This window comes from Mustela lutreola, chromosome 7, assembly GCF_030435805.1.
Source record: "Mustela lutreola isolate mMusLut2 chromosome 7, mMusLut2.pri, whole genome shotgun sequence".
NCBI classification, from domain to species: Eukaryota; Metazoa; Chordata; class Mammalia; order Carnivora; family Mustelidae; genus Mustela; species Mustela lutreola.
In genome coordinates, this window is record NC_081296.1 from 149,654,401 (window position 1) to 149,669,001 (window position 14,601).

The following is a 14,601-nucleotide window of genomic DNA, read 5'->3' on the forward strand; positions in this document are numbered from 1 at the left end:
CTCTCTCTGTCAAATAAATATACAAAATCTTTAAAAAAAAAAAAAAAATACAAAGGGGGCGCCTGGGTGGCTCAGTGGGTTAAGCCGCTGCCTTCGGCTCAGGTCATGATCTCAGGGTCCTGGGATCGAGTCCCACATCGGGCTCTCTGCTCAGCAGGGAGCCTGCTTCCCTCTCTCTCTCTCTCTCTGCCTGCCTCTCCATCTACTTGTGATTTCTCTCGTCAAATAAATAAATAAAATCTTAAAAAAAAATACAAAGGAAGGAAGGAAAGAAGAGCATTTCACCATCTCAGAAAAGTGTCCCAGAAAGGTGGGGGTCTGAAGGAAAAAAGGTCTCTCTGTGATACGGGCAGTGCCTTTATGAACATAGAAGATGGGGTATCTCAGAAGAGGTAACCCCAGGGACACGCATGCACGCGCGCACACACACACCCATACATGCACACACACAAGTGTGAACACATAAAAAATCTCTGTATCTCACTGATAGCTTATTCTGAATCCCTTTTTTTGAAAGAAGGAGCTCCATCCATCAGCCAGGACACTGCACCATACCTCGGGCCCTCTGTGAATCTCCCGTAACTCACTCCTGGCTAATATTGGCTATGGGATGGCCCTCTCTAACGTGGGCAAATGAAAGCCAGCTCAATAGCCAGGGCAGAACACAAATGTTAGGCAATGGTGCTGACCCCAGTGCCACTGGTTAACATGACTTCAAGATCACTAGGCAGCTTTCCTGGGTATCTCACCCCTATCCTTTCCATCAAACTCAAACGGACCTGAAAAACACCTAACCTGACCTACATTGACACTCTATCCTGAAGGTCAGATCTGTATTTCCATTTGCCAATCAACCTGTTGCAGACACAGCTGAAACTCAAGGTGCCCCAAAACTGAAATTGTGTTCCCTGGAAAATTTGCTCTCTGCTGTGTCCCTTTTCCTCACTGTGTTCCTGAGCTACCCACATTGACCTTAGCCTTTATTGTGGCTCTCTCCTACCTGAGCAAGTCTAGCTCCCGGGTGTGTGTGACCTTTCCCCTGTCGCTGCCACAGAGACAACTCCCCAGCACACACCTGGATCCTAACTCCGTCCTGGTTGCTCTCCTGACTTCCTACCCTTAACCCACCCCCAACACTCGTGCCACAGACGTCTCCCACATGCGTACGTATGTCATCCCCGCTTGATATTCTTCGGTGACCCCAAATCACATGCAGAAAGAAGTCCAATTCCTTGGCAAGGCCAGTCAGAGTCTGAATTGGGAGCCTCTGACCCTTCGCTCTCATCTCCAGCCACAACAAGACCTCCCGTGCAAGGCTCCTGTGCGCCGCTGAACCAGACCCTCTCACCCCCGCCCCGTAGACTTGCTGAGTGTCACATCCCTCTGATCGCTGGCTTTCTTGTTTCCACCCCAAGGATGTGGAATGCTGACAGACCAGGGCAGTGCCGTGTCCACCGTGGAAGCCCCTTCCTGCGCCTGGCACACAGAGGACATCAGACGAACGTCGTGGAGTGCACGGTGTGCGCCGGGGCTGTGTGCGAGTCCACAGCGGCACAGACTTGTCTGGGAAAAGTCCCTCCGTCCCTTCAGAGCTTCACGGTCATACACTCCGTTCCCCAACGACTCCTGAGAGCGCGTATTTTATTTCACAAATGAAACGTCACTAACGGGGGGGGCCACTGCCCTACACCCCCCATGTTTCTTAACTACGTGTTTCGGATAAACCATTAACCCCCTGAAAACCGAGTCCTCCGCACCGACAGCGGCCGGCCCACGGACACACCGTCGGCGCGTCACACGCGTCACTCCGCAGAGCGGAGCCGAGCGGCCGAAAACGCGCTCACAGCGACTTCCACGAGTGAAGCCGGGCGCCCGAGACGACGCGGTCACCTCGCAGCGCCCGCTTCGGATCCGGCCCCGCCGGCGCCCAACGCGGTCACACGCGAGGCCCGTGCGCCCCGCCAGGCCCGTCCGCCCCGCCGCAGCAGCCCCCACGCCCGTGGTGAGCGGCCTCTGCCGTCCGACAGGCTGCGGAGGGAGCGGCCCAAAGTCGCCCTCTTCTTGAGAACGCGTCTCCCCCGCGCTCCGAGCCAGCAGACGGGATCACGTGGCCCCCTGGTCACAAGGCAGAGGTTTCCTCACGTGGTCCACGATCGAGCCAAATTGAAGAAAGTAATAAAATCCCATTGGCGCCGCTGGAGTCCGACCCGCGGGGCGGGGCCTCCGCCAGGGGCGGGGCCTCCGGCGGGGCGGGGACTCGGGGCGGGGACTCGGGGCGGGGCAGAGCAGACCCGCGCTCCCGGGGTGGGGCCCACTAGGGCCCGGGGAAACCGCCGCTCGCGCGGCCCCGGGCCTCCTCAGCCGGTCCGGTGCGCCGGCGCGCGGCCGCCTTTCACCCTGGCGAGCGCGGCGGCGGCGAGGAGGCGACGCCGGGAGGCTGCGGGTCGCGCTGGGCCACGTCCCGCCTGCTGCCGCCGTTGCTGCCATCCGTTTCAGACCGGCCTTTTCCACGCCTGACTTGTCCCCTGCTCTCTGCGTCCCGCACCTGCGCCGCGTGTGCCGGCCAGCAGCCGCCACTGCAGCCCCACGCCCCCTTCCGAGGCTGGGCGCGTCTCTCCCGGCCAACCCTCGCTGCCGCCGGCGCACCGGCGCCGCCGAGGAGGCCCCGCTCAGGAGGCCCCGGGAGCCGGAGCGCTGCTTGGGGGCGGGGGTTGGGGGAAGAGGGAGAACCGGAACCGCGCGCGGGGGCGGGGCCGCGGCGGAGAGCGTTAGGGCACGTGAGGGCGCCTCAGCCAATGGCAGGGCACCTGGAGGCCAGCGGGGCGGAGCCGGCTCGGGGGCGGGGCGGGGGCGGCGGGGCGGGCCGGGGGCCTGGGGGAGGGGCGGGGAGGGGCGGGCCGGGGGAGGGGCGGAGAGACGCCGCCGCCGCCGCCGCCGCCGCGGCTGCCGCAGCCTGTGGGAGCCTGGAAAAGGGGAAGTGCGAGCGAGCGAGCGACTCGGTCCCCGGGCGGCGGCGGCGGCGGCGGCCGGGGGTCGCGACGGCCGGGGCGGGTCCCCGCTGCTGCTGCGGGGGGCAGGCGGTGGCTGTCCGCACCAGCCATGCCGAATAAAAACAAGAAGGAGAAAGTGAGTCCGGGTCCGGGTCGCCCGACGGGCCGGGTCGCCCGACGGGCCGGGGCGGCGAAGGGAAGGGGCCGCGAGGAGGGCGGGCGGGGAACTGCTCGGGAGCGGGGAGCGGCGGGCGCCGGGATCCCGGGGGCGCAGGAGCGCCGGGCGGGGGCGGGGTCGGGGGCGCCGGGGCCCAGGCCGGGCTGGGGTCCGGACGGCCCGGGCCGGCGTGCGGGGGCGCGGCCGCGGTGGGGGCGGCGTGGGCGCCAGCCCGGGGCGGTGCGCGCGGTGGGCGTGAGGGGGCAGGTGCGGTGGCGGAGGTGGTCGACCCGGCCTCGCACACGCAGGGCAGGGGCTGGCGGGGTGGGGGGCTGCAGCCGCCTGGAGGGACCCTTCACGCTGGCGAAGGATTGTCTGCTCTCCTGGGGAAGCTCTGGGGCTCGGAAATACTATTCTTATCCCAGGGGGCGGCGGCGTGGGCTGTGAGTGTGCTGCGTTACATTGGGGGGGGTACGTCTTTGCTCCAGGTGGAGCTCCGTAGCGTCTCCGAGCCGCCGCAGAAATGCCGGCGCGCGGGGCTTACGGTGGGAGGCCGGACAGCGCTGCGAGGTGCACCCGTCAGAATGCCCCGCGCGCCGCGCATGTGGGGTCATCTGCTTCTCGGAGTTCTCAACGCCAAACACAGATCCAGAAAACCAGGAGGGTCTGGATTTGGGGGCGGGGGTGTCGCGGCTCCGTGTTGGGTCTCTATATAACGGGAGGCGGAATTTCTTGACGGTATTGCTGAAGATTATCCGAAGTTCCGGGTAAACTGTACATCCGTTTTAAAACTGCATTTTGGTGTATCTGATGTTTAGCCGTCTAAAAATTGAGAAGCCTAATTGATTTGCTTGATGTTTCCCAGGAATCACCAAAAGCAGGGAAAAGTGGAAAAAGTTCAAAAGAAGGACAAGACATAATAGACTCAGAGGTAACTGCTCTCAAATATTCCCTTTCCGTTTTTTCGTGAACTCCTTTTAACCAGGGGCAGCACAGCGTGGTGAAAGCCAGGCTCTTCTAGAATGTTTCCCTGCACGAGATTGTCTGCGAGTCTCCTTTATAAACTGAAATTTCAGTTCTTTCGGTTTTCGTTATTTTAGTCTGGGGAAAGACGGATGGGTTTATGGAAGTTGTGTCTGTGCAACTGGTATTTTTAAGTTTATGACCCCCCCCCCCCAGATGCAGCCGCCCTCCTGCAGAGGCTGGTTTCCCCACCCTCAGTCATTGGTGCTTTTAGCTTTCAGATCCTCCTCCCCTTCCTTGCTTTGCAAGTCCGCTGCCAGGTCAGGTCCGTCCCTCCCAGTGGCTCCTCCTCCCCTCACCTTTGATTCTCTGGTGCGGTCTTTGTGCTCTGCTGATGTCTGATGCCCAGAGCCTCTTTCCGTAGTGGCATGGGTTGGTACCTCTCAGCTGAGTTAGTTTGGGTACTTGGATACGATCCTCTGTCATCTGTCACTTGTTCTCTCTCTGCGTTGGCCAGTCCTCACTTCTTTTGCTTCTTCGCTGTGGACTCACCGAAGAGCAGCAGGAATGCTTGGTGAAGACCGTGTCTCCCTGGTGGGGTTGATGGCGTTCCTGGGCACACAGGTGCTAGCACTTGGCCTGTTCTTCATTGGGAGCAGTTGTTGAACTAGAGCCCCTCAGGCGAAGGATCCAGGAGCTGTCTGGACCCAGGCTGAGCTAGGAAGCCTTTTCGGATCACTGGTAGCCAAGAAGCGGCTTGCTCGTGGTTTCATGTTCTCCAGAGCTCGATCACCCAGGTCCCTGGGCTTATCACAGATGACATTAATTTCAGATGTCAGATCCCTTTCCTGTAAGCCAAATTAGAATGAGTTCCATGTCATCTGGGGAAACACAGTTACCTGGTGATTATAGGCATAGCCTTTTTTCTTTTTTTTTTTTTTTAAAGCCCTGGGGAGTGGTATCTTTTCCTTATCATTTGGTGCATTCTCAGCCTCCCTTCTCTTTAGCAGGTGGTTGGTTCCAGCAAATCTGTCACCCTCCCTGAAGCAAAAAGAGATAGATCCAAAGGTTCCTTAAATATCAGTAGTTGGGAATTACTGGTGCCAGTTCTTCTCTGCCCTGTCTTTATAACGGATAATCACGTTTTACAGTGACATTCTTGTTTTTGACTTGCTTCCTTCCGAGTCAGTTTTTTTACTAAATCGATTTAAGTGAAATTTAGTCCCTTTGCAAGGGTAGTATGCGTTTTCTTTCCTTTTGCTTACGGGTGTTTCATTAAAGCTGCTGAGGCTTCCAGTACTGCCCCGAACCTTCCTCGGTCACACACCTGTCTCTTCTCACCGTTAGTGGGGCAAAGAACATCAGTGGTCTGGTTCATTTATTCCCATTTTAGCAGAACGAACCTGAATTGAAGGATTGATAACATTAAGTTTGAACCTGGAAAGTCCATCCGTTCACTTAAAGATCACAAACCCGCTAGTACGTACAGTGCGTGTCTTTAAGGTGGTTTGGGTTCCTAGACTGTCAGCTGCTTAAGACTCTTTAGGTGTGGCCCCCTCCAGTGCCTGAGTGTGATGCCCCACTTGTCTTTTTGTATTTTTTCTAGAGCTACTGTCTAAGAGCTGGAGCTACAGAGCTTGAAATTACCACCGAAAAATACTGACATGGTGGGCCCTTCACTGCTTCCTCATAAGGATACCAGAGGCAACAAGGCCCATTAAGCAGGACAGTGGGCACAGGACTGTGTACGTTGTTTTGCAGGAGTACTAATTGAGGCACTTCAGTTCATTTGAACTTTGGGTTGAGCCTGAATTTGTTCAATGTCGGTTCCCTTCTCAGTCTTCATCCCGCTTCTTCAGCTCTGGTTCCACCCACTTGCAGATACGGTTGACCCGCTCAGGGGCTCGAGACCCTCATTGCGCACTTTTTCCCTCTCCTGTCAACGTTCCTCTGAACTTGAATGTTTTTGACCTGAACCGTTCAAATAGGACTGCTTTTCTCGTGCTGCTTTTCAGACCTGTTCAGTGTCCCATCACCTTCACAGCTGGCTCTCGCTCGGGTCAGCCTGTGAACTCACCTGGGGTGGGGGCGTTTCCCCCATTTGGGACTGTCCCAGCCTGAGGGGCGTGCAGAACAGGAGTCCGCCCAGGGCAGAGTAGCCAGGCTTGGGAAATCATCTCAACAGAGAACACATGAAAAAGAACTTGGCCCGTGGTTGGTTGACTTAACACACCACTTCAAGACTGGAAAAGGTCCTTACGCCTCAAATCCTGGCTGGCTGTAACCCAGCCTCACGGAAAACAGAGGCACCAAGTGGCTTATGCTGCAGAACACTTTTCTGTTAGAACAAAGGAACATTTCATTGTACAGGGGTGTTTAGGAAGACAGAGTTCTGTGGTAAAGGATAGAGTGGTGTAGGGGAACATATTTTAACCTGGGGAGTAAAAATGCTGACTCCTGAGTGCCCTAAGTGATGTCACCTAGCTTCCATGGCCCTGTTTCCTCGCCTCCAAAAACAGTGGAGAGTTTCAGATTTGGCCATTTTTAATTTGATGGGATAGATTAGACATGACCCCTCTTGAAAAAGTTTTCCCTGCGAGATGTAAGGCAGAATACATCTTCCAGGTAACAAAATAGCAGTAAAGGTCATAACTGCTCCTGGGCACATTTTTCTAGAAATTTCTTCTCAAATGATGTGTACTGGTACACTTTTGTTTGTTTTATTCTCTTTCAAATAGGATGTTTTAATTTATACACTCAAAACTAAAGTTTCTGCCCAGTACTTACAGGTGTATTTCGTGGCACACTTAAGGAGTGAGGCCACAGGTGGGCTCCTGGGTGCTCAGGAGACTGACAGAGGGAACTCCGCTCTGAACATCTGTCCTTGGTGTCACGTTCAAAGCTGTGCAAACATATCTAGGCCCCCTTGAAGAATATTTAGAATCTTCATTGATCACTCAGAGATTTCTAAAGTCTGTTCTGGAAGATGAGACCATGCCGTGGTGTTTTTTATAGTAGCTGTTTTAATTTGTATACTGCATCCAAAGTTATGTTTTTAAAAGTGTTAATGCTCTCTGTAAAGTGATTTGTTTCAAGCACATTAAAGGTTGTTTTGAGCGCTGTTCTCTGGTCACGTATGTTACCTGTCCTGCTTCAGTGTAGTTTGGTCTGGAAGTCTCTACGGCAACTCTGACGTAATACCTCTTCCTGGAAAGAAAGCTGAATGGTCCTCTCCAGCTCGTTAGCTCATTTTGACATCTTCTGCCCTTAGCCATAACGTTTTCCTCTCTATAATCCGTCCCTTTACATCCCAGGAAACCCCCCTCAGTGTTGCAGAGACGGGGAGCCGGGCTTGCTGAGGTCCCACAGGTATGGCTGGCAAGTCCTGTTTGAGAAAGTAAACCGGAAATTTCAAAAACTTTAAATTCATCTTATAATAACCCCCATTACCTGGTAACAGAAACAACATTTTGGTGGAAAGTATTTCTTAAGAAGATCTGACTTTCTAGGCACTCGGCTTTGTAGCAGGAATTTTAACCTGAGTGTTGGAGGAAGTGGAGTGGAAGTGGTCTGTTGGCAGGTGTGTTTCCTAGGGAGAAGGCTGTGACCATCACCTTCTAAGGGGAGAGTCCCCGACTCCCCTCCCCCATAACACCAAAGCCACTGTCTACAGACTGAATTCTGAGCTCATGCTGTCACTAGGGGCTGCCTCTGCCACACTGCCCATCATTCTCTCCCCACTTTTTTTCCCCACACGACCCTAAATGGGACCCCAGTGACACAGAGAGAGGACCCAGAGGACCAGCAGTTTTTATATATATATTTTTTAATTCCTAAGTGTCTGTTACACAGAAGTGGAATTCCTTGCTTTTGATGATCATGTCTTTGCCCACTTTCCCAGCCACTCTGCATCGTCTTTGCTTAGAACCCTGGTGATCCAGAAGGATGGGGGCTCTGCAGAGGGGCTAGTCAGCTGTGGGTGGGAGGGCATGAGTTAGGAGCAGTTCTGTGAGCTTCTGTCCCTCCCCAGGGCTCACTGCTCCTGCATGTGACCATGTGCTTGGCAGCCCCCCAGTGCCTCCTCCCAGGTGAGACCCACTGCCCTGAGCAGGCGCCCCACCTTCCGTGTCATTGATAGGTAGACCAGATGCCTCCCCGCAGTGCTGCCCTGTGTGCTGGAGGATGCTTGCCAGCACCCGGCCCTTCCCACTAGACAGCAGTGGCTGCACACTTCTCGGGTTCTGACAGCCAGCAGTGTCTCCAGACATTGCCAGATGTCTCCTACAGGGCAAAACGGCCTCCGATGAGACCCCTGCTTTAGAAAGACTCTTCCACGAAGTAGTACATCCGCTTGCAAATCATGCCTGATACATACTTCTCCCCTAGCAGGGTTCAGACCAAAGGAGCCTCAGCATCCCTTCATGCTCTTAAAAATCGGGGTCCCAAAGAGCTTTTATTTAGGTTGGCTTTAGCTGATAACTTTCCCTGCTAGAAATTAAAACAAATTTTTTAAACATTCCTTAATTCATCTCATAGTAACACATGCAATGCATGTTAACGTGAGTAGGATGTTTTTACGAGAAATAACTGTTCACAGAAATGCACTGAGAAAAATGACATTGCACCATGTTTTTGCAGATTAATGTCTGGCTTAGTAGAAGCTCGCTGGCTCTTTGAGTCTGCTCCTGCATTCAGTCTGTTTTGATACCCTGAGCCTTGTAGCCTGTGAAAAATTGACCTGATGATGGTTATAAAGGTGAATCATGGCTTTGTGTTATTGTAAAAGCACGGACCCCAGAAAGTGCCTGCAGGAACCCCCCTCTTGGGGTCCCCAGACCTCACTTTGCAACGTGAGCTCCCCCGTGCTCTTCGCCGCCCATCTTAGTCCCTTCATCTCCTTAGCTCAAAGTCAGGGTCACTTAATCTGAAATTTTTTTTCTCACCGTTTTGGCCCCTATTTTTTCCGACTTTTAAATTTGAAAGCAGTTATTGGCTCAATTGGTTATTTACCATTTATACTGCCTTGGACAGCTTTTATTTACCTTGATTCACCTCCCTAACTAGGTTAAGTACTCGGGGACAGCAATTTAACTTGATTCTTCTTGGTGCTTGCCATGTATGTGAGGACCTGGAGGCCAGAAGTGTTTGTTGGTGGATTTTAAAAGTGCTCAGGAGGAAGGGGAGCTTCAAATCAGTTAGCTTGCTGGGGGTTCTGATATGGTAAACTACAAGGCGGGGGGGGGGGATCTTGTTTCTTTATCTTTTGATCCTCTAAGGACATTCTGATGCAGAGTTGTTTTGTTTTTGTTTTTGTTTTTGTTTTCCAAATAAATAGCAGTGGACTAAAACGGAAGATTATGGTACTTGGGTGTTTTTCTAATGTCCTATGAAAGGTTGTTTTTTTAAAAAATTTTATTTATTTGAGAGCGAGCGAGCACATGAGAGGGGAGGAGTCCGAGGGAGAAGCAGACTCTCTGCTGAGCAGGGAGCCTGATGCAGGACTCAGTCCTGGGACTCCAGGATCATGACCTAAGCCGAAGGTAGTTGCTTAACCAACTGAGCCACCCAAGCACCCATCCTGTGAAAGTTTTAGAAGAGGGTTTTGGTTTTGGTTTTGCTTTGCACTGGAGGTCAGTGGTAAGATAGACAGTGTCATAAGATCTTATTTTAATGAAAGCAGTTCAAAACAGGATTTCCCTTTAAATATAAGGCTTCCCATGTGATCTTCAGTGCTTTATATTTTTCGTTTTGAGTTTTTCAAAAACTTTTTGGGAGTTTTTCTCAGTAGAACATACATACACAGTTGGCCCTTGGGCAACATGGGGATTGGGGGTGCCAGTCCCTCCCAACACACACACACAGAGCGAGGAATCTGTTGTATAATTATTGACTCCCCCAGAACTTAACTACTAGTAGCCCTGTGTTGACAGGCAGCCTTACTGATAGTAAAAACAGCTGCTCAACACATACTTGGTATGGTACAGTTACTGTATACTGTGTTTTTACGATAAGGTAAGGCAGAGAAAAGAAAATGCTAAGAAAACCAGAACACAAAATACATTTAAGTGTAGTATTTATTGAAAAAGAATTGGGCCCACGCAGTTCAAACCCGTGTTGTTTAAGGGTGATGTATATTTTTTTTAATATTTTATGAATTTTATATACATATTAGAAAGTTTTGTTTTGATCATCTTGTTCTGTACAAGCACTGGCGAAGATAAAAAGAATGTGGTCCTCACGTCTTAAGAAATTAAGTGGTGACCATTTCTGTTATTCACAGTGTCCCACCTGTTGTTCATGGGCGTTCGGGAGTAACTTGACCCCCCCCCCACATCCATCACACCAGGCACTGCTGAAGACAAGGGTCAAGAAGGAGCACATTCCTCGTGAAGACCCCAACCAGAGGAAATAGTGCTTTAAAGCACCTGAGCAAACACAGGGTCACCATGAAATTGGAATCCCAGAAAGACCTAGGGTGTGTGTCACAGACGGGAGCAGTCAGCACTCCGTCCCTTTTTAGGAAAAGCTCCGTTACATGATCCATAATTCTAGAAAGAGTTCAGTGAATTTCATGAAATAATTTATCTAGTGTTGTCGTTCACAGAAGAAGCCCAGAGTTCCCCCCCTGCTGTTAGAGCAATTGCGCTGTGAGTGCAAGCCTTCAGCCCTCCTGTGTCAGGGTGGGGAGCTTTCCACCTGCTTCTGCCGCGTGAGTCAGTCTGCCACCGGCATGAATCACGGTGATATTTCCCCAAGTCACAGGGAAGATTCATGTGAAAGATTTCAGCTATAAAAAAGCTCCAGCTTTGCCTTAAAACATCGGGTGCCTGCCAGGGTCAGGGCTCGGTGGCGTCTGGTTTGGCACGACGTTATAGGTCATGATCTCACACCTTCCCGTCCGTATGTGGTGCTCAGCCAAGACTTGGTGGGGCCCTGCTTCTGGTCTGGTTTGGGAAGGACCACTGCAGGGAAGCCTGCTGCCCAGATCCAAATCCGAGCCGTGCTGTCATCTGCGTTTTCTCCACCTGGGGGAGTGAGAGGACAAGGCCAGAACGAAATGGGGGTGTGCAGGGGCCAGGGGAGGTAGGCGGGGAATTTGTTTGAGGACACCGGATTTCCTTCATCTTAAATATTTTATTAAGCCGAGATTTAGCTTGGCTCTGAAGGGGTAGTAGGTCTGAGCTCGTGCTGTTCTTGCCCTGTGGGAATGCCGGAATGCCGGCAGGATGCTAGCCAGGAGCCACCTGGGGCCTTTGAAATGTGTGGAAATCAAATTAAATTTAAGAATTCAGCTCCTCAGTTACACAAGCCACATTTCGAGGGCTCGGGAGCCGCGTGTGGCTGGTGGCTCCCCACCCCCCACCCCGCCCCGGACAGCAGCTGAAGACCACCTCCCACTTCACAGACAGCTCTGAGGGGCAGAGAGGCCTATGACCTGGGCAGTAGCTTCCAGAATAAACCCCGTTCAGGTGTGTGTCCCTTCCTTTAACTCCATCATCTATCGCTCTTAATACAAAGTACCGAATTTAGAAGGAAGTGGGTGCAATTAGGGGAAAAGGGGACAGTGGAGGAGAAGGGAAGTGGGGGCGGGAAGGGGGAGCCCTGCTCGCCTCAGGCCAGGACTGGCCTCTGTTGTGAGGAGCAGCCGCCGGTGTGCGGACGAGGCCACGGGGTCTCCCGAGGGAGTTGGCCCGGGGAGACCCAGGGACACAACGCCCCTCCTGTCTTCCTTTTCAGACGTTTTCTCTGTATCTGTTCTGGTGGTCGAAACACACGTGGTTAAAAAATAAAACAGTACAAAAATCCCTGCTCTCACTGCCCCTGACCCACACTCTTGGGAGCGAAGCTGTCCTCCCCCTGCTCTGCCGCCCAGCTCCGTGGCCCAGGGCTTACAGGAAGAAGTCTGGCGTGGCCCTGGAGGGCGGTGCCCTGTCGTCACAGGAGTGACCCTTCTCTCTCCCCAAGTCATTTTCTTCCCTGCAGGCCATGCTTTCCCCGTCGTGGGCCTTCCCCAGGCGACTCATTCACAGTCACCCCCAGGCACGTTCTGAGACCGTCTAAAGCAGTGAGGACCCTCGTGGGTGCTGGGGGCAGGGAGGGGGGGGCAGCGCAGGACACACAACAGGACCCGTTGGCTTTCAGACAGTGCCGGGGTGCTGGTGGGTACAAGGGGCGCCGGTGGCGTGTGAAGTGTGGCTTCTCACCCTGCAGAGCCGTGGCCCTGGGGCTGTCCACACCGGGAGCGCCCTCTGGTCACTGCAATGTCGAAGCTGCTCACACGTTTCCAGCCTGCTTCAGGTGGCCCAGGTCGGTCTCACCGAGGAGAGGATGTTGAAGTTGCCACCCGAATGGGAAGTGGGAAGCTATGGTGCCGAGATCTGGGGGAGGAGGGCATTCCAGCCAGAGGAAGCAGCCAGTGCAGAGACCCGAAGGCGGGAGTGAGCTTGGGTGTGTGCTGGGAGGAAGGCCAGTCCGGCTGCAGACAGACGAGGGTGGCTTGAGCAGAAGGGATAAAGTCAGAGAGGTGGGGGTGCAGGCAGGGAAGGTGCAGTAGGATCTTGTCAGCGGCCCTTGGCAGGATTTGGGGATTTCATTCTTAAGGTGGTGGGAAACCAGTGAGCTGGTTTGAGCAGGGAAAGGGGGTGATCTGACCACATACTACAAAAGATCCCCGCAGTGCTGTGCAGGAAGTAGAGGGGCGAGAATCGGAACCAGGGGGCTCTGGCAGCAGGCCCGTCAGCTGCCCAGCCCCTGCATACCCAGAGCTCGTGCAGCCTCCCGCCCGGAAGGGCCACAGTGCAGAGAGCTTTGCTCGGAGGGGCTGCCCCAGCATAGCAGCCTTAGTGTTTCCTAGACAGCCTGGTTTCTCGGGAGACCACCTTTTTCGCCCTCATCAGCACTTGGCCTGACTCTCCCAGGCCTCGAGCTTGTCCCAGCACCACCTGCTGAAGAGTGTTCCCTGCGGAGTAGTCTTGGCTTGTAACTCTGGGGCTGTCTTTATTCCAGTATCGTGTTCTTCAGATGAACTTTCTTTCAAAAGCTCTCTCAAGGCATGCGCGTCGGCTCCTCAGGCTCTGGGTCTCGTGGTCTCTGGCCCGTGGCGGTGCTCGTTCATCATACGACTGCAGCAGGGGAGAATTTTGGACGATGTCGGGAGGGTAGAGCTGCTTGGATGGCAGACCCAAGGGAGGTGGTGTCCGAAGTCCAGGGACTGAGCGAGGTCCCCGGTCTGGCCCCACGGCTCCCTGCACAATCCCGGGAGATGGCCCCGCACTCCGGGGAAGGGCCCTGCCCGGCGTGACAGCTGCTCTGGGCACCCGTGCTGGTTCGGGCTCAGGACAGCGGCTGGCTATGTGTGGGCTGGGGGGGTCGCAGAGACTGTCGGGGAACATGGGCAGTTCTGTGTGGGCAATGCCCCCTCGGGGCGCCAACCCCTTCATGTCCCGTTGGCTGCTGGTACTTAGCCCTGAGGAGAAAGAGGTGTTCAGAGTGTCTCCGTTTTCTCCAGGCCCCTGCCTTGCTCTGCTGCTCCAGGACCCCTTCAGGCCTCTTCATCTCCTTGGGCCTCGCCTCCCTTCCAAGCACTTCTTGTGGGTGACCGCGTATGTCTGCACACCCCAGGGAGGGCGTCAGATGGACCGCCATTCTGTCCTGTCCCGTCTGTCCTCTATTCTGTTGTCACTGCACACCGGGGCCCAGATTGGTCTTGGTGCAGCTGTCCCTCAGCCACGCCTCCCCTCGGCAGCCTCCCCGTAGGCACGCGGCACGATCAGGCCCCTCGCCTTTCCCGAGGTCCCTGCTATGGCACTGCTGTTTGCCCTGACACTGCTCTTCCCACCACCTTCCCGAAGCTGTTATGGACACCCCAGGCCTCCCCAGATTGGCCTCTGCTGCTGCCTCGCTGCCCTCAGCAGCCTCCACCGGCCGCAGGATGACGGGTCCAAGTCCGCAGACTTGGGCTTTCAGGGCCATCGGATGGGTCGACCTCCTTCCTGAACACTCCTCCCTCAGCCTCGTCCTTCTCCTCGGCGCCCTCCTCCTCCACCTCTGCCACGCTGCTCCCCGCGGGGCGTCTCCTTCATCAGGGACTTCAGTGACTGTGTAGACGGGAAACTTCCAAGCTCACGTCCGGCTTACACGAGGTGTCTGAGAGCCAGCCACACAGCGCACCGCCAGGCCCTGCGCGGGCGGAGAAGGCAGCTGAGGGCGGCCCGCAGCGGCCAGGACAGCACTGCGGCCCTGGTCCGCAGGAAGAAGAGAGCGTCGCGGAGGAGTGAGGAAGGGGGCGTCGCCGTGTCTTCCGCTCGGACCCAGAGTGGTCATGACCCGGCTTCTCAGCCCCTTTCTCCTTCCCACCGCAGTGACTGGGGCCGCCAGCTGCCCCCGCTGGTTCCCGTGACCCCGCCAGCGCTCCGCGTCACCCATGCGCCTGCCGTCCGCTGGTGCAGTGTGTGGTCAGACTGGCAGCCGAGACCGCCCCTCCCCTGCCAT

General features: G+C 54.8%; 1 protein-coding gene across 5 annotated transcripts in view; it reads left to right on the forward strand.

Moving 5' to 3' along the window:
- Positions 1 to 2,958: 2,958 nt before the first annotated feature.
- The window catches only part of PPP2R5C (protein phosphatase 2 regulatory subunit B'gamma), a 121,964-nt gene continuing 110,321 nt past the window's right edge, over positions 2,959 to 14,601 (forward strand). For 3 of the 5 annotated variants that reach the window (XR_009355903.1, XM_059183133.1, XM_059183134.1), the window contains exons 1-2: positions 2,960 to 3,126; positions 4,013 to 4,078. Coding sequence is in view for 4 of the 5 variants with exons in the window: in XM_059183133.1 (XP_059039116.1) it covers positions 3,100 to 3,126; positions 4,013 to 4,078 (93 nt within the window). In the remaining variant the exon portion in view is untranslated. Of the gene's footprint in view, positions 3,127 to 4,012; positions 4,079 to 14,601 lie in introns of all 5 variants that reach the window. The other 2 variants (XM_059183132.1, XM_059183135.1) reach the window with 2 other exon arrangements.